Genomic DNA, 19,090 nt, shown 5'->3' with positions numbered 1-19,090 from the left:
GAAAGGACAGTAAACCTCATATCTGATTGGCTACACCAACCGCCAATGAACATAAAGGAGAAGAGAGAAGACGATCCCGATTGGCTGATCCGGTGCGTCAGGCGTGACGAAAACTGGAAGGAAGAAGAAGCCGATTGGCGGGACGAGTAAACGGAGTCATAATGGCGGAGTTTTGTTTGTCGAATTTGTCGTAATGTGCTTTGTTTTATTAAGTCTGAAATAAACTTTATTAAAACGTGTCTGTTTTATGTGGACGGTTTTAAAATGGCGACGTTAGTTCTGGACAACGGAGCTTACACGGCGAAAATAGGATACAGTCAGGAGAAAGTCAGGTAAGCTAGCTCACGTTAACACGGGAGCTAACGTTACTGCTAACATCATCATCATCATCATCAGAACAGTAACAATGATCACTGTAGATTATATAACCTCCAGCTGTGATGTTATACATAACATTCAGTAACGCAGAAGATTTAACGCCAAACTCGTTTAAAGATTTCTCTGCTTGGTAAACAAGGTCCCTGAAAACACGTTTTAAGACCAAATATAAGACATCAGGCCTCAAACTACAATTCAAGTTTAATGAATATACCAAATAATGAAAAGATACGATCTGCTTAGTTTTGAGAGATTTATTTTTTCTCAGATTGGTTGATGAATGTATGAACAGTTTAGCCGCAGAGTCTCTGCAGATGAATCCAAGAGGAACTGTGCTGAAAGGCAACTGTAAAATAAATCAGCTTTCTCCATAAAGGTCTGTCAACTCTGCAACACATCACCACCTGAAATCAAATTAACCCCAGATATAAATTCCTTTACAATAAAGTTCTGCTAAAAGCAAAGAGCTGAACTCATTTCTAGCTAATTGTCTCTATGTGTAGCTTGTTGTTGTTGTTGTCTCTGTTCAGACTGAACATCTGTGTATTATTAGTTAATTGTAGGATATTATCACTTGTGTTGTTTTTGCTATTGACTGTTTTAATGACATTATACATGTAAAAGCTCAACTAGGGAGAGAAGTGGAGAATTAGAAACAGCTATAAACTCTTTGTACAACACATTAGTTTCATGCTTTGTTTTGAAACTATGTTGAATTGCATCGTCCCTATTGAATAAATGAACTAACTAAAACTACACTGTGATGCCAGGAGCATTTTGTTGAGTTGCATCCTGACATTTAAGGTTATGGCGTGGAAAACAACAACTTAACAGGTCTTAAAAAGTCCTGCATTTACCTGGTGATTACTGCAGGAACCCGTGTTACTCTGTGTAACCTTCTTTCTCTCTTTCTCTCTCAGCGTCATCCCAAACTGCCAGTTTCGCTCCAAGACGTCCAGATTAAAAACCTTCACTGCCAATCAGCTCGATGAGATCAAAGATCCTTCAGGTCTCTTCTACATCCTCCCCTTCCAGAAGGTGAGAGAGTTTAGTCACATGTAGACTCTGCAGCTTTACAACACCAGGTCACATCTGGTCTGGACTCCTGATCATTTCTTCTCTGTTGCTCCATGTTCTCAGGGTTATCTGGTCAACTGGGACGTCCAGAGGAAAGTGTGGGATCACCTGTTTGGAAAAGAGATGTTTAAGGTGTTTTAATTAGCTTCATTTTTGTTCAGTGTCTTTTCTTCACGAAGGCGTCTACTAATCTAACCTGATCTCTTCGCCCTCCCCTCTGCTGATGTTGGTGTTTTCCGGGTCCAGGTGGAATTTGCAGACACCAGCATCATCATCACGGAGCCGTACTTCAACTTCACCTCCATTCAGGAGTCGATGAACGAGATCCTGTTCGAGGAATACCAGTTCCAGTCGGCTCTCAGGACAAACAGTGAGTCAAAATATTCATCATTCATTCATTCATTCAGTGGATTCTCTCTCAGTTGGAAATGAGTTCAGACATCCAAGAGAGGCAAAATCCTTCTCTTCAGTCTCTTCAGATCTGAGAAGTTGCTCTGAGGTCCATGATGTGCTCACTGCAGTAACAGTTGTACAGCACATTATCACACACAGAGGTCATTCAGTGTTCTTAAGAGAAATAAAAGAAGCATAAAGGTAAAAAGCACAATAAGAAAACAGAGTAAAACACAGATTATAAAATAGATAATATCTCATTAAAGTGCAAGATTAAAAGATTAAATGAAGGCAATACACACCGCACAACCCACACAGCAGAATTCAGGCGTTCGCCCGAACTTCAATGTAAAAGGACGTATTATTGGAGCCACCTGCGGGTTGTTAATGTTAAAATGCTCATGTGGTTTAACTCACAGTTCGTGGGGAAGACACAGTGACAACTAAAGATTTGGACTCAGGATGTGACTAAGTTTCTGGACTAGGCTTTCGCAGCGTTAGCGGTTGTCAGATATACGTTTTATCTGTGTGTAATCTGGTGTGTGTCTGTGTTCACGCAGCGGGCTCGCTCAGTGCTCATCACTACTTCCACACCAAACCGTCAGAGCTCTGCTGTCTGGTGGTCGACAGCGGATTCTCCTTCACACACATCTCCCCTTACTGCCGCAGCAAGAAAATGAAGGAGGGCGTCCGCAGGTCAGAGAGCAGCAGCAGCATCATTCACCTCCAACCTGCCGTGATGACAGCAACATGTTCATGGGCTGTTGTTTGTCTTTGTTTATTTGCAGGATCAATGTAGGAGGGAAGCTACTGACCAATCACCTGAAGGAGATCATTTCATATCGGTGAATCCACCTCACTCAGACTGGGGCTTCTGTTGCTTCTACCTGGTGTTTGGTTCCACCTCAGATTGTAGAACAGTCACTGGTGCAAAGTAACAGCACATTTACTCAAGTACTTTGCTTAAGTACAATTTACTTTGGATGAGTATTTACATTTTCTACAACTTAGTACTTCTCCTCCTCCACATTGCAGAGGGAAATATTGGACTTTTTACTGCTCTACATCGACCTGACAGCTGGAGTCAGTAGTTAACAGTTTAAATAACAAACGTGATAAGTTTATAAAATACAAATATATATACTTCCTCTTATAAAATCAGCGAGGAGCTGTGTCTGCTTGTTTTCAGTTGTTTTCAGTTTCACCAAAGACGCGGGACTCTGGGTCAATGATCTGATGATGTCAGACAATCAGAGATCAGTGACAGTTTACTGTACAATGAAGTACTTTTACTGTGGTACTGTAAATACAGGAAGTACTTCTACTGTGGAACTGTAAATACAGGCAGCTGATAACACTACTGACAGAACTTTCTCTTCAATGGGATTTTAATTGCAGTACTTTTACTTTGTGATGGAGTATTTTTGAATAGTTGTATCTGTAACTTGAGTAAAAGGTGTGAATACTGTTTCCACCACAGTGGTTGTTTCCGTGTAGATGACAGAACACAGAGGACTTTAATGTGTAGATGTCAGATCAGTGTTTCTCATCATTAATCAAATCAGTGAAATAAAATAATGTCTCTTCCTTTCAGGCAGTTACATGTCATGGATGAAACTCATGTGATCAACCAGGTGAAAGAAGACGTGTGCTACGTCTCTCAGCAGTTTTACAAGGACATGGAGATCGCACAGTGAGCACACACACACACACACACACACACACACACACACACACACACAGCACCAGAGGCTTCAGGTCGTCTGTCTGAGTCTGGTGAACGCAGTATCTCAGGAACGTCTTTAGGGAATTTGTGATTTTCTATCTGTGACTTTTGTGACCTCACAAAACATAATTAACATATTTATTCATACACTAATTATGACACAATTTAAAGTTTTAACATTTTATATCCAAAAGGTCAAAGGTCAGCTTCAGGTGCATGTTGTTTAAGCACATGTTGTGATGAAGCACCTGCTCTGTCTGCACCTGGTAGAGCCAGAGTTTCATGAGGTTTCTGACCTGAGCTGGATCAGAAACCTCATGGCTTCTTCTGTGGCGTCTGTTCTCAGGATGAAGGGGGAGGAGAACACTGTGATGAGGGATTATGTTCTCCCAGATTTCAGCTCAATCAAAAAGGGCTTCTGTAAGGTGAGACAGCTTCCATCTTTTTTTAAGAAGTTTTTTTCCTGCAGCAGACGGAATCTGTGGAGCCATGCTGGGCTTGATTCACTGCCGGGTTCACCGCTGCCGTCCTCATCAGTCTTTCTGTCCAACAGCCTCGAGAGGAGATGGTGTTCAACGGAAAATACAAGACAGGAGAGCAGATCCTGAGGCTGGCCAACGAGCGCTTCGCTGTTCCTGAGATGCTCTTTCACCCGTCAGACATCGGCATCCAGGAGATGGGCATCTCAGAGGCCATCGTCCACTCCATCGAGTCCCTGCCAGAAGGTCAGCTGATTCCTGCTGTTGCTCAGAATCACATCTCATTTCTTTATTTTCTGTCCTTGTGTGCAAAGTCTCTAACAGTTTCCTCTGCCACCAGAGATGCAGCCCCACTTCTACCAGAACATCGTCCTGACCGGAGGGAACACTTTGTTTCCAGGCTTCAGAGAGCGGCTGGAGGCGGAGCTGCGATCTCTCGTCCCCGCCCACCTCCCTGTGTCAGTCCTACTACCTGCAAAGTAAGTGACTACAGCACTGAGCCTCGGTCTGAAGGCGAGAGATCTGACTCTCGGCCACAGCTCTCTTCAAGAAATCTGCTCAGTGAAAAAGATTCAAGCTTATGTCTCCCCTCAAAGACGTCCTGTGGTTCTTTGTTTTGTCCTGCAGTCCAATCACTTACTCGTGGGAAGGAGGGAAGCTGCTGGCCCACAACCCGGACTACGATGAGATGGTGGTGACAAGAGAGGACTATGAAGAGAATGGACATTGTATTTGTGAAGAAAAGTTTGACCTTTGACCTCATGAACATAAAAATCATAGCCACAAATGACTGTTTCTATTACACAATAAAAATAATTCTCATGCACTTCAGGGTAAACAGTAAAATATAAACTTTGACTGTATTGTTATATTTTTATTTCAGTATGGCAGGATGTTGTGTATATGTGGATTTGTTGATTGTTTTTCTGAACTTTTTTTACATAAAAAATTGCTAAGACAAGAGTTCAATCATAAGTGTGATTTTTAAAGTGTTAAAATATTTTATCACTGCAACTAATTATTATTTTCCTTCTGCCATTTATTTGGATTAATCAATTAGTCTACAAACCAACCAGTTTTTTTGGACCAAAAGTCCAAATATTCCCAAAAACCTGAGTTTAAAGCAACAAATCATCTTTAAGATGCTGAAATCTGGAAATAATTGTAATTTTTTTCACATCGCTTGTAAAATGCAAATTTTTTTCAAGCAAAAATACAAAATATTTTGGTATGAAGTTTTGAAGTTTTTACATGTCATAGATTAATTTATCATTTATCAGCGATCAAAATAATCCTTAGATTGAAAAGTACTTATATTTTAGTTTTGGCCTTGTGTCCTTTTTTGGGGCTTATAGTGTTGAAGAATTGGGCTTTTTACTTAATAATAAATTGGTTGTTTAGTGTAAAATGTCAGAACAGTGAAAAATGGCGCATTATTGCCTGAAGCCGTGAAGTCGTCGTTTGTCTGAATAATAGTGTTGAGTTCACTGTCAGAAAAAAAGTGGGAAGCTACCAAATCTTCAGACTTCAGAAACTGGTAACATTGAATTTAAGAGTAATTAATCAATTAATGGTTTCAGCTCTAGAGCGGTGGCTGGTTTCTGGAGGTCTGGGGAAACATTAGCAAAAATTTTGCCCAACCTCTGAACAATTAACAATGAGAAAACGAAGCATTTAAAGCATTTTAGAATTTAATTTGGGACCGAGCGTTTGCTGTTAAAAACATTGGTATGGCCCTTTAAGCCGGCTCCTATACGTCTTGTTCTGGCGGGAATCGCATCGTCTCTTGCTAGCTAGGTTAACTTTGCTCGGTTTAGTTTATGTTGTAACCAACTATTGGAGTCTAATCTCTGTCAGAAAGTAAAGTTAGAATAGAGAGAGCAGAGGTCCGTTTGATTTTAAGAGTTGACTAAAACCGAGTTGTGTCAACTTGTTAAGGTTTTTTTTTTTCAAACCGTAGCTAGCTACATTAGCATCGCAATCTAAGCTAACTTAGGCGGATACTGTTAGCCGCCATTAGCAGAGCTCTGTGTTATCTACTAGGTGAGCAGTTTAAATTTCACCATACTTAACTAAATATATGCCGGTAGCAAACCAGACAGGAAGAATGGCAACTGGGAGAAAACAGATGAAGAAGAAACATCCAGAGGAAAAATCGGATAAAAAGGTCTTTGATTTTATTGTAGAAGATGAAAAGAAAGAGCTGAGCGGTTCAGAGGATGAAGTTAGAGAAGGTGAGTGTAAGGTTAGTGTGGATTCACCTGTTAGCCTTTCACACCTCTCTGGTTAACTGAGTAAAAGGACATTCATTTTGAATTTTGATGATTGTTCTAAGATGAAACTCCAATAGTGGACAAGCTGGCAAAGAAGAGACCTGCAGCTGACTTTGAAGCAGGGGAGGCAACCTGCGCTGTTGGGTAATGACTCAGTATTAATACTATTTAATCACTGCTTTATTTAGAGATTAAGTTTACTGATACTATGAAATAAATGCTAAAAGAGTTAGAGTATGAAAGCAATGTACTCTGATCCTTTTAAAAGTACCACTGATTTTATCCTCGTCAGTGTGTTGTATTTTCTAATCTTAGCAAATGTTGTTTTTTTTTTCAATTTTAAATGTTAAAATCCTGATCGGAAAGTAATAGTAGTTTTAAAACTGTCAGAAAATGTAATGCAGTAAACAACAACACAGTATTAGTGTTTTGAGGCAGAAGTATAAAGCAGAATAAAATGGAAATACTCAAGTAAAGTAGAAGTACCTTAAGATTATACTTCGGTACAGCACTTTGAGTAAATGTACTTAGTTACTTCCCACCACTGTGAAAATAAGTTTTCTCTCTCTCTGCTTCAGAAATGAGGTCCAGTCTATGTTGGAGAAATTTGGAGGTAAGTAGCTGATCACTGGTGAGTAATTACTGATCAAATGAAAAATCATATGTGGAGTCTTGAGAAGCAAATGATTTTTTTGTTTATTTTTGTAATACTGATTTTGGCCACAAGAGGCTAAAGTGCCCCAGTCTAAACAGGACTAAAAGTATTTCATGTTTTTTTCCTCGTCATTTCTCAGACCCACAGTATATACACATACCAAACAGCCAGAGTATTAATGATTTTATTCTGAGTTTAGCTTTTGTAAGCCTTAAAATAAGTTAGAAAACAGTGTTTAGACGAATGTCCTCATACCCAGCAAAGTAAGGAATAGAAAAACTATCATTTTTGTCTTGATACCTTAGATTAAAGCATTGTATCGGCACATATCGGAAAATAATATGCAACTCTCTTGCTAAGTGTGTCAGAAACTACAGGCAGTGCTATTTTATTTGCTTCCAGCTGATATCAGCAAGGTGATGCAGGCCAAGAAGAAACGTCTGGAGTGTCTCACAAAGAACTACATGAAGGGAAGTCAACACAAACTGGAGCAGCTGTGGAACAACTATCACAGCCAGAGGTTCGACTTTCTCCTTCATGACACCAGGACGAGTCACATGACTGAGCATCCAGCCAAAATAAATGTTTATTTTCTTTACCATTCAATCATTTTATCTCTTAAAAATCTCACCAAAATTATGACAGTTTCACATTTTCAGTAGAATATTGGTGTTTATACCAGAGCTAAACAGACTGAAACAATGAGCATCGCCTGCTGTAGAACAAATGTTTATCTGTGTCATCATGGTGACTACGGTGTGTGTTTGCAGGCAGAAGATGACTCAGCAGTATTCTCAGCAGGTGTCCACGGCGCTGCAGCAGTGGGAGACTGAAGCCCAGCGAGCTGAGGAGCAGGAGGAAAAGCTCAATGTCAGTTCACTTGCTTGGTTGATTGGTTAGACGGGACCGCAGGTCTGATGCTCTGTGAACATGTGGGTGATGAACTCTTCTCTCTGCAGAATCTGTTCAGACAGCAGCAGAAGATCCTGCAGCAGGCCAGAGTCGTGCAGAACCAGAAGCTGAAGACTGTCAGAGAGCTGTACGAGCAGTTTGTCAAGGTGACTGTGCTCACTCGTTCTGATGTGACTGTCGAGTGTTGTAATGTTGGTCCTGTGTTATGCTTCACTCTGCTTCCTGTCAGCCTCCTGACACCACAGAATCCTTCAAACACAAGTCTGTTTATACATCTCACATCACATCCATGTCTTTTTATGTTCAGGTAGAATCTGCTGGGTGTAATTCATGCCAGTATCCATAATGTCAAGTTAAAATGAAAAGAATCTGATGTGTTGGAAACACAGGGGAGGTCTTGGAAGGAAGTGAACTCAAAAAAGTCATTAAAAGGTATTAAAAAGTCTTGAATTTAATTTACAAAGGTCTCCAGTCTGAGCTGGGCAGCAGAGTTTCTTATAATATGTTTTTTTATGTGATTTTAACAAAAAAATGGCTGGAGAATCCCCAGTACTGTCGTGACCTCTGACCTTGTGTAACATTCATATGTGGACCATAAAAAGATAACCTATTTTTAAACTGATAAAGGTGAGATAAGATAAACCTTTATTGATCCCCCGTTAGAGGAAATTCAAATTTGACACAGCAGCAAAAAAGAATAGCAGCACAATGGGAAAATGTAATAAATAAAATAAGAATAGAAACAGAATCTAAAGTAAATAACATAAAATAGAAATACTTATTGATTTTAGATTCTGTTTCTATTCTGATTTTATTTCTTATATAACTATATTATTAGGAGTCATATTGTTATATGCTGGCAAAGATGTCATATAAAAGAAAGTGGAATTACTTAGTAAGAGCATGAAAAGTAAGAAAAGTATCAGTGAAAACCATCAGTCCTTACTGGTTTCATGGAGCAGCTGAAGTGAGGTCGTACCTGTTTCCTCCAGAACATGGAGGACATGGAGAAGGGCCATGAGGCTTTCCTGCAGGGGGCGCAACAAGAGCTGAGGAAAGAGATGGCCACGCTGCAGAAGAAGATCCTCATGGACACGGTGAGTTCAGTCTTTCGCAGACGTCTGATGTGCAGTGAAGTTGTAATGTTACAAACCATTATAAATATTTTACAGTCAAGGCGGACGGTAAATAAAGTGTCTACACTGAAGCTGTTGAATGCTTCAGTGAAACCGTCACTGAAGAACCGAGCAGTAACAGCAAACTACAAAGACAGAGTCAGTGTTACTCTGACACTCGTTAAATATTTCAGTGATTTCATTGATGACATAAACGGGTGTTTCAGTAAACCAGATTAAATTCTCTAATCAATTTACCATAAATAATCAAATGTGTAACTTTATTTGATTCTCTCAGATTTTTCACCACGTGAAATGAAGCTACAGCACAAACAAAAAAATCAAAAAATAAAACATCAGCTGTTGATATTGATTCATTGCTCAGAACTTCTATATCGAGCATCTGAAACACACCTGAGCAGAACAAACGTAGAGAGTGAAGCACACACACCCTCAGTAATAATAAAATAATAAGAAACTCTATGAGAAGTGCTTTACAAGATGATTCTGATGGGTTGTCTGTCATGTTGTCTGTCATGTTTCCACAGCAACAGCAGGAGATGGCCACCGTCCGCAAGTCGCTACAGTCCATGCTGTTCTGACCTGCCGTTACCACGGCGATTGAGCTCGTTCATACGTTAAGGCTGCAGTCTGTGCTGGTGGTTGTTATAGCTGTAGGCCTGCAGGGTTGTCATGGTTACGCACCTCCTGTAAACCTCATTTAGTTCATGTTCGTGCAGAGACTCGCTCCTTTGTTTTCTGGAATAAATAGTTTGTGATTTCAGCAATTTTTTAAAGTAAAGTTTCTGTGTGCGGTGACAGAGCAGCCTCTAGGGGGCGCTGTGTGAAGATGTTCTGTCTCAGAGAGAGTTCATAAACTCTCCAAGGTTCAGAGTTAAATTAGAAACATAAATATTTAGTGCAGATGCTTTTTATGAACTGAGACACTCAACCTGAGACAAACACGATGAAAGTGACTGTTAAAATTTCACTCTGCAGAAATTACTGGAAAATCATCTTGAGCGTCTGTGAATGAGCAAGAAAATAAATAAAGTTCTTTTTGTGCTGATGCAAAGTCTTTTATTTATTAACAGGTCACTGTATTTCATTATCAACATCCTGCATCAGGACATTAGATTTAGTATAAATGTATGTCTCGTTAGAGCCCACACAGATTACTTTCATATTAATACATTAAGTCTAGTAGGGTAAAGGACAGCCGGAGCTATCGGACCTAGTGAGGTGAAACAATACAAAACAGATGACTGTGTAATGTTGATGGTGCATAAAGAGGGAGGGAATCAGCAGGTCTTGAAAAAGCAGTGAATTCAGTTCCCCACAAAACAGACGTTAGAAGTTATTGAAAAAGATCTGAAATGTTTTATATCAAACACTTATGTTAGTTATAAATTGTTTTTGTTTGTGATTGTAGCTCCAGACCTCTGAGCTTAATTAATTCGTTATTTTTAATTGGTTCATCCATCCATTCATTCATCTGCTTTTTCAGGCCCAGGTCATGCTTAATGATTAATGAATTATATTAGAGCTGAAACAATCACTCATATCAGTGAACTGAACATCTGTGACTTTTGACCTCACAGATTATTGATGTTTTATTAACTAAACAATTAATTGATTAATCAGAAAGAAATAATTAAAACCTGATTGTAGCCCTACATTATATTGTTAGGAATATATTAGGACGTAATGACAAAATTGCATTATATTTGGTATTAAAATGTCTTGATTTTCACTTGAGACCTTAGATGAACCTTTATATATAAATCTGCACACACATTATATGTCTGTAGAAATGTACTGGATGCATTTTATTTTGTATATTTTTATGTTTTTAACTGTTTTGTTCTAGTTTTCTGTTTTGTATATTGTATGTTTTTCTTTTCTGTGTTGTATTTTATTTTATTGTGTTGTCTTATGAGCCACACACACCGCCATGAATGCGTTTAATGTATTTTCTCATCTCGACAATAAAACAGAACAAATGTAAATACAGGAGGAGTTTTCGGTACTTTTCGGTGCTACACCGGAAATTCCCGATGTTGTTACGAAGCGTCTTCCTGTTGTGACTGGCGGCTTCTCGGTCGCAGACTGTCCGTTAAAAAGCCGGTAAAAAGACGACATCACAGAGGTAAAGTTCACCCGTATCACTTTGATAATGTTATTGTTGTTGGAAGGAATAAAGTTTAATTGATTTTATATGGATTGATCGTCGTGTTTCTTTGAACTGTAGCTCTTTTAGCTTCATGTCTGTGCTAATTAAGCTAACAAACGAGCCGCTCGGTTTGTTTCTACTCGACTTCTCGTGAAAACAAATCAGTTGGTGCAGTTTTTCCCGCTTTTATTCTCATGACCCCTCATTATTATTGAATATATACGTGTCAGTTAAGTAGTTCAAGCTTTGTAGTAGTTTATGGAAGACTTTAATCTGTGGAAACCGTAACGTTAGCTCGTTTTTCTGCGCGGTGTTTTCATCGTTAACTCGTTCTGTAATTCCCAGTGTTTCAGGTGAGTGTTCCTGGTTTACCTGGGTGATATGAGCCCGGCTCTGAGGCGACTGTAGAGTCGGGACCAGGTGTGTGACAGCGCCCCCAGGAAGCCATGGATGAGCCGGTAGCAGCCAGCCCCTGTTCGTCTGAACCGGACAGTCCCGGAGGTCTGAACCGAGGCTGCCTGCTCGACCCCGCGGACCTGCTGTACCACGATCTGTCCATCATCGTCCCGGAAACACCCAGGTAACACGTGCAGACAGGTGACAAGAGGTGTTGCTCCCCCGTGAACAGCAGCAGAAAGTGTTGATATTCTTAAAACTCTAGACCTACCTTTCTAGTCTGGCAGTTAATTGAATTATATTTTATTTATTTATCTTTCTACTTATTTATATATTTTAAGCTGTTTTACTAGTTTGTCCCTTTAGTCCATGTTTATTTCTGGATCGTTTTCCTTTTAATACTATTTCTACTTTTATTTCTCATTTTACTCTCTTCCAATTATCTCCTCTCTTTTTAAGAGTTTATTATTTTATCTTTACCATTTGTTCTTTTTATTTTTATTATCCTACTTTTTATTTCTGGTTCTACTCACTTTAATACATCTCTGTTTTAGCTTTTATTGTTTGATCATTATCACTCTATTGTTCCCTTTGCTCCAGTCTTCAACGTTTCCTCAGTTCCTGTTGTTGTTATTGTCTTATTTTTATTGTTTTTAGTTATTACTTGGTCATTTATAAAGTCTGACTGACACGAACAACTTTAAAGCTTCTGGTCTCTGAACTCTACTGGAGGATGAACTTCATTCTTTTTAACAATATTCCTTCATTTATTGTTTGATCACTTTCTTTACTGCTTCCAGAATCAGTCCAATGCAGCAGCTCTGCCATGACATCTGTCTTTCTAAAGTTCATACTGAATAAATTACTCTTGGTCTAATATCAGTGACAGGATTTCTTTGGCAGAACAAACTGTTTAAACCTGTTTGTTTGGTTCAGTCCGCAGCTCAGTAAACGGAGGAGACACGGTCGGACCACAGAGGAACATTTCAGCCCTGTAAGTCACCGAGCTGCAGCACAGTCATGACAGATGTTGTTCATCTTATTCTCCAGGCAGAGGTCGACTGCTGTGGTTTTCTGTCCTCAGGTGGCGGCCGGCGGTTCACTGGAGCGACCAGAACGTCCCCCCAGCACTGAACGAGGTTTCTCATGTAAATCCAAACGCAGGCGTCTGGCAGCAGCGATGGGAGAGCAGAGTGTCGGTTTTGTTCCCGCTTCATCTCTGAGGTCTCTCCCTCTGGGCAGCTGGCTGCAGACCCCGCTGTCAACTGCATCCTGTTCCTCCTCATCATCCTCCTCCTCCTCCTCCTCCTCGTCCTCCTCATCTTCCTCGTCCTCCTCCCCCTACCTCACTCCAGTCTCAGCGGAGGATGTGGAAGAACTGGCTTCGACTGTGGCGGGCTCCACAGAAGAAACCAGTCCTGCTTGTCTTAACCGGGGGAGGAGGAGAAGTCCGATGACGGCTTCAGCTTCGCCCTTATCGGCGCCGCCCCCCCACTCTGACTCTCTGTCCTTCCTGACAGCAGAGGAGAGGAGATGGCTGAACGGTGAAGGAAACACAACAGGTGAGGACACAGTATAAATGTTTACATCTCTGTTTTAACATCTCTTCTGAAGCCAAGTTGTATTTTAATTTATTTAATTCAATTTTATTAATTATATCATTAGGAATTAAGTACTATAATAATTTATAGTACCTCCTGGTTTTCATACTGTAACACTTGGTTCAATTAAATTACATTTTGGTTGAAGTTAATTTGCCTAATTAAGTAAATGTGAAGTTGTGGACTCATCAGAACTTTTTAAACGCTACAGTGGCTTATTTGAATATTTTTATTTTTCATTTAGTTTTTAAAATTTATTTTAGATTTTTAATAATATTTAAATAATTAATTATTTTATTTATTTTTATATTTTGTGGCTTTTATTTTACTTACGGAAAGAAAGGGGCAAAAGTTTCAATATGTTTTCATTATAATTATTTATTTGTTTTTCTTCGTACATTTGGAACTGCCATTAGTATTAATGCTGATACTGTAGTTTGATGTGCTGATGTTTTTGTTGTAAAAGTAAATCTTTAAAACTAAACCTTTAATCAGCTTTAGTCTGAATTAAACGAGGGAAGGAAACAACTGAATTCCAGTTAGAGAGTAAGTTTCCCGCCCACAGCTGTTTCAGTTCTTTGGTTGTGATGTCTTGTTTCTCCTGCAGTGGCGGCGGCGGCAGCAGCGGAGGAGATCGTCATCAGTGACGATGAGGACGCCGTGGTTCTCTCTGCACAGATGGAGGAAGACGAGGCGTTGGCCTGGAGCCTGCAGGTGAGAGGCTTCACCTGCAGAGTCACACTCTGACGCCTCACCTGTGCAGAGCGGCCTCACTGCAGATGATCCTGTTTTTATCTTTCAGGCCCAGTTTGACCAGGAGGAGGCGGAGTCACACAGCCGACACCACCACCATCATCATCATCAGCTTCACTATCATCTTCATCAGCAGAGCCACCACAGGGTGAGACAGACTGTGTCTCTAAACACTCAACACACACGCTGTAGTTTGTGTTGACTCAGCCCCACACACCGTCCTGCTGCCCAAAATGTGGATTCATCCGCCACTGAAAATAGTCCCAAACAAAAGCTGCATTTCCTCCTATTTGTTTGATAGAAACTACAGAGATCAGCTGTTTACTGAGAGCTTTGAAACATTAAACCAATGATATTCTTTCAGGAGAAAGTAGTTCCGCTGATGTGGAGGAACACCTGAGTAACACTGTGTCTGGAGAGAAATGTTTTTATACAATAATAATAAAATTAACAACAATAACAATAATAATAATGATTTTCAAAATGTGTAAATAAAATTCAGACTGAATCTAACATCAGATATGATCATGACATCAGCTGCTTAACCTGATTCTTTCAGCATGTCGTCTGTCTGTGAACATGTGGGTGTGTTAGTGTTGACCACAGTGACTCTTCCTCTGCAGTATCATCCTCATCTGGAGCACAGCTGGATGTCTCAGGTTCTGGCTGCGGTCTCTCCTCCGACCTTTGAAGACGGTACGATGACACTCACTGAGCGTGTTCTTTTATCTGATTTAATCATGGTCTCCTAGATCTCCGGTGTTATGGTCCTGGTTGTCACCTGTGGTTACCGTGGTAACAGCAGGTGGATTCATACTACAGTAAACAGTGTTATCAGGATCCTAAAACTCCACCGATCCATCCATGTGACTCAGTGAAGCCACAGAGCCTCTAGAGAGCAGGTGGAGGATTTGATGGTGCCCCTGGTCTTTACTGTTTTTTGGTTTTTTTTTTCAGATCTGATTGGTCAACGCAGAAGACGTGGGCGGGGCAGAAGGGGGAACGCCATGCCCAGCTTCTCAGAGGACCCTCAGGGGAACGACTACGAGGTGAGGAAGACGAGAGACACTTCCACAGGCAGCATCTTCGTCCACTTCACCTCAGTGAAGAGAGCAGCTTCATGACTGTGATCAGAGCGGCTGAAGAACGGGAAGCTTTTTATTTATGGGTCTGGAAACATGTAAAAATGAATCTGTTAATTAATCACTTGTGCATTTATTAATAATTATTCAATTATTTATTATCAGGTTTTGACGATTAGTAGAAAAAAAATCTCACGTCAGAATCTAGTTTGTACCTGATACTGAGACATTTATTTTTCATTGTTGACTCCTCCTCCTCCCTGAAGGTGTCATCATCCACGATCAGATGAACTTTATTGATCAGAAAGTTGTTTATGGTTCTTTTTCTTAATGAGATTATTAATTAACGACAAAAAATAAAAACAAAATAAAATAAGTTCAATACAAATGTTTTAATGGTGACGACTTTGCAGTTACAGTCACTGACACATTACCGGTGAAGGGGTCTCGTGATTCCCCACCGCAGGCTGCTTGTAACCATGACGACGGAGGACTTTGATGTATATTAACCTCAGGTAACCCTCTACAGACTCGTCCTGTCGTCTGCTCGTGTTTCAGGCTCTGCTGGAGTTCGAGGAGCGTCAAGGTGCCGTCGTGTCCAAGAAGTTGACTCGGAGGGAAATCCAGAGGTTTCCCACCAAAACCTTCAAGTCTGCCAACGGCGCCGGGAACACCCAGTGAGTCCACCAGCCGGTCTGGACCTGGTCTGACCTGGTCTGACCTGGTCTGGACCTGGTCTGACCTGGCCCTCAGTATTTCAGACTCTTAATGATTCAAACTGTGTCTGACTCTGGCGACTGATTTTTGTCCTGGGATTGATTGACAGGTGTCAGATCTGTTTCTGTGACTACACCGATGGGGAGAAGCTGAGGATGTTGCCGTGTTTCCATGACTACCACGTCCAGTGTATTGACAGGTGGTTGAAGGTAACGCCTCACATCCTGCTCCGCTCTGAATCCAGTTTCTGACTCCAGGGTCAACGAAAAAAAGAATTAATAACAAACTGAACTTTGGATCATTAATTAGATAAATACTGACTGTGTTATTAATCAATTAGTAATGATATCTGCTCCGTACTGATGTAATACAGGTGAGAGTGAACAAGCAGCATGAAGCTGGGTCGGAGCTGCGATTAGTCGATTAATCAGCAGCTGTTCTGATAATTGATTAATTGTTGAGTTCTTTTTTTCCCACGACACTTAAAGCCAAAACAATTAATGGAGTAAATATTAATGATATGCTGTTAAATATAATTAGTTCATCAGTTTGGCTGTAGTGAAGTTTGGAGCTGAACTCGTCACCTGTTTTGATAATCGATACATTGTAAATTAATCGATTGATTGATTTTCAGATCATTTTTACACAGTTGATCTGATAATCCAGTTGTTTGAGGACGTGAAACTGACGTGTTGAGTGGTTTATCTCTGAGCTGCAGCTGCTGATGAATCACGAAAAGCTCGTTAATGGGATGAAACATCTGTCAATGTCTGATGAATCCATCACCACATTGATTACTCTTGTCTGATTAAAACCGTCTCCCCCCGACAGGATAACACCACCTGTCCGATCTGCAGAGCCAACCTGGCTGACGGTGACTCCCTCGCCCCCCCGACCCTCTGACCTCTGACCCCTGTTTCTACTGTTTTGTACCGGGAGCTGACGGGTTGGTGGTCTCTCTTCCTGCCAGGAGGGATGAAGGAGAACTCCTCAACTCTTTTTTTTATGACTTTATTTAAGTGTTTTCTCTCAGAGCTGAATGAACTCGACAGGAATAAAACATTAAAACCTCGAAGCTGCTGCTCATTTCTGTTGTTCTGTCATTCCAGTTTTTAATGAGCCTGAAATAAACAAAGACTCTTTATATTTTGTACGTGTCTTGTTTTTTCTGGCAGCTGATGGTGATTAACACAGATGGTTTCAGTGGGTGGAGTCTGTCCTGAGTCTCTGCGGCAGCTGTTTATTCCTCATAGTAGCGTTTCTTCAGCGCTCTGTACTTCCTCAGGTAGTACAGCGCCTCCAGCTCACGGGCCACGTACTCCCCACGAGCGATCATCTCCTTGATCTGCTCCGGGTCCTGGACTGACTTGTTCTTGGTGAACGCCGCTCTCAGTCGGTCTCTGAAGTACTCGCCTCCTTTGGGGTACTCCCGACCGAGGTAGAGGAGCTGAGGAGGACGAAGAGGAGAATGTTTAACAGCAGATCACTGTCATAATTTTTCAAATGTGGATACAAGAATCAAAACTGGTTTGTTTTTCCCCCTGAGGCCATTCATTTAAAAAAATCCCATTAGCCACTTGGAATTTCAAAAGGCTGCCATTTTCCAAGATGGCTGCCATTTCTAGCATAGGAGACGTTTTACCCACTCATTTAAATGATTTTACAATTGAATCCTATGTTTTTGACTATGAGGACGTCAAATTCACAATTCTGTATTAAATATGACTTTTAATCATTAAAATTATTTTTATGCTTATGAGGTTCTTGGCCTGTCTTGTATGATTGTTCTAATTCAGCAAGACTTTTAATTTGTAAGTGTTCATGTTTCATTTTTTTACAGTGAACTAAATTTCAGCTTCTATGTTGTTAAAATGTTTGATTTAACACATCATTTACATAACTGATGAACAAGTGAACGACTTCATCTGCTAACCAGAGGGAGAGAGAAGCGCTAACTGCTAAGTTTAAATGACTAGCAGAACCGAATAGCATGTATACTAATAACCAATCAGATGGTGCACATATGTGCATATATGTATATAAGTACAAACATACATTTATATATGAGTATATACTATGAAATTTTTATGCCTTATTCTAGTATGAATATGCTGTTTTTAAGAAATGTTATACTTAACTGTACTATGACGTTTCTATAAAATGTAATACTTTACTATTCTATGACGTTTTTATAACATTCTTAAGTATAACTAAGCTATGACGATTTTTGACGTTTTTGAGCCTTACTATACTATGACTTTTTTTTTTAAACGTTTTTATGTCTGACTGTGCTATGACGTTTATATGAAATTTTATACCTTTTATACTATGTTGTTTTTATAAAATTTTATGCCTTGCTAAACTATGTTGTTTTTTGATGATTTTATGTCTGACTATGCTATGATTTTTTTTTACATTTTCATGACTTATTATACTACGAACTTTTTTTAAATTTTCATGACTTACTATACTATGACGTTTTTTTTATTTTTTCATGTCTTACTATACTATGACGTTTTTTTTATTTTTTCAAGTCTTACTATACTACAACGTTTTTTTAAACTTTTTTCATGACTTCCTATACTACAACGTTTTTTTTTGACGTTTTCATGTCTTACTATACTATGATTTTTTTTACGTTTTTCATGTCTTACTATACTATGACTTTTTTTTTTACTTTTTTCATGTCTTACTATACTATGACTTTTTTTTTTACTTTTTTCATGTCTTACTATACTATGACTTTTTTTTATATTTTTTAATGATTTACTATACTATGACGTTTTTTAAAATTTTTTCATGACTTACTATACTATGACTTTTTTTACTTTTTTCATGTCTTACTATACTATGACTTTTTTTTTACTTTTTTCATGTCTTACTATACTATGACGTTTTTTTTATTTTTTCATGACTTACTATACTATGACGTTTTTTAATATTTTTTAATGATTTACTATACTATGACGTTTTTTTTAACTTTTTTCATGACTTCCTATACTATGAACTTTTTTGACATTTTCATGACTTACTATACTACAACGTTTTTTTTTATTTTTTCATGTCTTACTATACTATGATGTTTTTTTTTACTTTTTTCATGACTTACTATACTATGACGTTTTTTTTTTATTTTTTCAAGTCTTGCTATACTATGACTTTTTGTGACGTCTTCATGACTTATTATACTATGAACTTTTTTTTATTTTTTCAAGTCTTACTATACTATGACGTTTTTTGACATTTTCATGACTTACTATACTATGACGTTTTTTGACATTTTCATGACTTATTATACTACAACGTTTTTTTTTATTTTTTCATGTCTTACTATACTATGACGTTTTTATGACTTTTTAA

At 39.2% G+C, this 19,090-nt stretch overlaps 4 protein-coding genes and 1 long non-coding RNA gene across 6 annotated transcripts; 3 read left to right on the top strand and 2 right to left on the bottom strand.

The window, feature by feature from the left end:
- Positions 1-125: 125 nt before the first annotated feature.
- actr6 (actin related protein 6) lies at positions 126-5,016 on the top strand. Its single transcript, XM_023399556.2, has 11 exons — positions 126-332; positions 1,299-1,416; positions 1,519-1,587; positions 1,702-1,825; positions 2,409-2,544; positions 2,637-2,693; positions 3,443-3,541; positions 3,921-3,999; positions 4,128-4,299; positions 4,394-4,532; positions 4,681-5,016. The coding sequence occupies exons 1-11, from the start codon at positions 265-267 to the stop codon at positions 4,808-4,810; spliced, it is 1,191 nt and encodes a 396-aa protein (XP_023255324.1). The 5' UTR covers positions 126-264; the 3' UTR covers positions 4,811-5,016.
- A 1,117-nt stretch (positions 5,017-6,133) lies between these two features.
- sycp3 (synaptonemal complex protein 3) lies at positions 6,134-10,119 on the top strand. Of its 2 annotated transcripts, none has more exons than XM_023399561.2 (8): positions 6,134-6,287; positions 6,389-6,470; positions 6,905-6,939; positions 7,384-7,501; positions 7,752-7,851; positions 7,941-8,039; positions 8,886-8,990; positions 9,557-10,119. In XM_023399561.2, the coding sequence occupies exons 1-8, from the start codon at positions 6,134-6,136 to the stop codon at positions 9,608-9,610; spliced, it is 747 nt and encodes a 248-aa protein (XP_023255329.1). In that variant the 3' UTR covers positions 9,611-10,119. The 2 variants fall into 2 exon arrangements, with proteins under 2 accessions (XP_023255329.1, XP_087028237.1); XM_087172111.1 differs by having other exon boundaries at positions 6,161-6,293; positions 6,404-6,470.
- On the bottom strand, positions 7,150-9,075 carry LOC147819591 (uncharacterized). Its single transcript, XR_015436777.1, has 2 exons — positions 8,873-9,075; positions 7,150-8,142 (listed from the first exon to the last, which is right to left on the bottom strand). It is a non-coding gene; the product is annotated as an uncharacterized LOC147819591 (long non-coding RNA).
- A 937-nt stretch (positions 10,120-11,056) lies between the features above and the next one.
- On the top strand, positions 11,057-16,874 carry LOC111649861 (uncharacterized). The gene is made up of 11 exons (XM_023399559.1): positions 11,057-11,157; positions 11,527-11,761; positions 12,514-12,571; positions 12,662-13,139; positions 13,786-13,892; positions 13,981-14,079; positions 14,555-14,627; positions 14,889-14,980; positions 15,572-15,690; positions 15,840-15,939; positions 16,562-16,874. The coding sequence occupies exons 2-11, from the start codon at positions 11,628-11,630 to the stop codon at positions 16,631-16,633; spliced, it is 1,332 nt and encodes a 443-aa protein (XP_023255327.1). The 5' UTR covers positions 11,057-11,157; positions 11,527-11,627; the 3' UTR covers positions 16,634-16,874.
- lyrm5b (LYR motif containing 5b) lies at positions 15,387-17,213 on the bottom strand (the record flags this gene model as incomplete). The annotated part of the gene is made up of 2 exons (XM_087172110.1): positions 15,387-15,724; positions 15,756-17,213. A coding segment is annotated over one exon (243 nt), but the record flags the coding sequence as incomplete, so codon positions are not given.
- Positions 17,214-19,090: the final 1,877 nt, after the last annotated feature.

The sequence above is a fragment of the Seriola lalandi genome, unplaced genomic scaffold (assembly GCF_002814215.2).
Source record: "Seriola lalandi dorsalis isolate HSWRI2012SDOR001 ecotype SW California unplaced genomic scaffold, Sedor1 jcf7180002052052, whole genome shotgun sequence".
NCBI lineage: Eukaryota > Metazoa > Chordata > Actinopteri > Carangiformes > Carangidae > Seriola > Seriola lalandi.
This window is presented reverse-complemented; position numbering and strand designations above follow the sequence as displayed.

Bases quoted from the DNA above. Each gene is read 5' to 3' on its own strand.
- actr6 (XM_023399556.2), top strand. From the start codon at position 265: ATGGCGACGTTAGTTCTGGACAACGGAGCTTACACGGCGAAAATAGGA. The intron at 1,417-1,518 runs GTGAGAGAGTTT...CCATGTTCTCAG, and splicing joins ACATCCTCCCCTTCCAGAAG to GGTTATCTGGTCAACTGGGA. The intron at 2,545-2,636 runs GTCAGAGAGCAG...GTTTATTTGCAG, and splicing joins ATGAAGGAGGGCGTCCGCAG to GATCAATGTAGGAGGGAAGC.
- sycp3 (XM_023399561.2), top strand. From the start codon at position 6,134: ATGCCGGTAGCAAACCAGACAGGAAGAATGGCAACTGGGAGAAAACAG. The intron at 6,940-7,383 runs GTAAGTAGCTGA...ATTTGCTTCCAG, and splicing joins TATGTTGGAGAAATTTGGAG to CTGATATCAGCAAGGTGATG. The intron at 7,852-7,940 runs GTCAGTTCACTT...TTCTCTCTGCAG, and splicing joins AGCAGGAGGAAAAGCTCAAT to AATCTGTTCAGACAGCAGCA.
- LOC111649861 (XM_023399559.1), top strand. From the start codon at position 11,628: ATGGATGAGCCGGTAGCAGCCAGCCCCTGTTCGTCTGAACCGGACAGT. The intron at 15,691-15,839 runs GTGAGTCCACCA...ATTGATTGACAG, and splicing joins AACGGCGCCGGGAACACCCA to GTGTCAGATCTGTTTCTGTG. The intron at 15,940-16,561 runs GTAACGCCTCAC...TCCCCCCGACAG, and splicing joins GTATTGACAGGTGGTTGAAG to GATAACACCACCTGTCCGAT.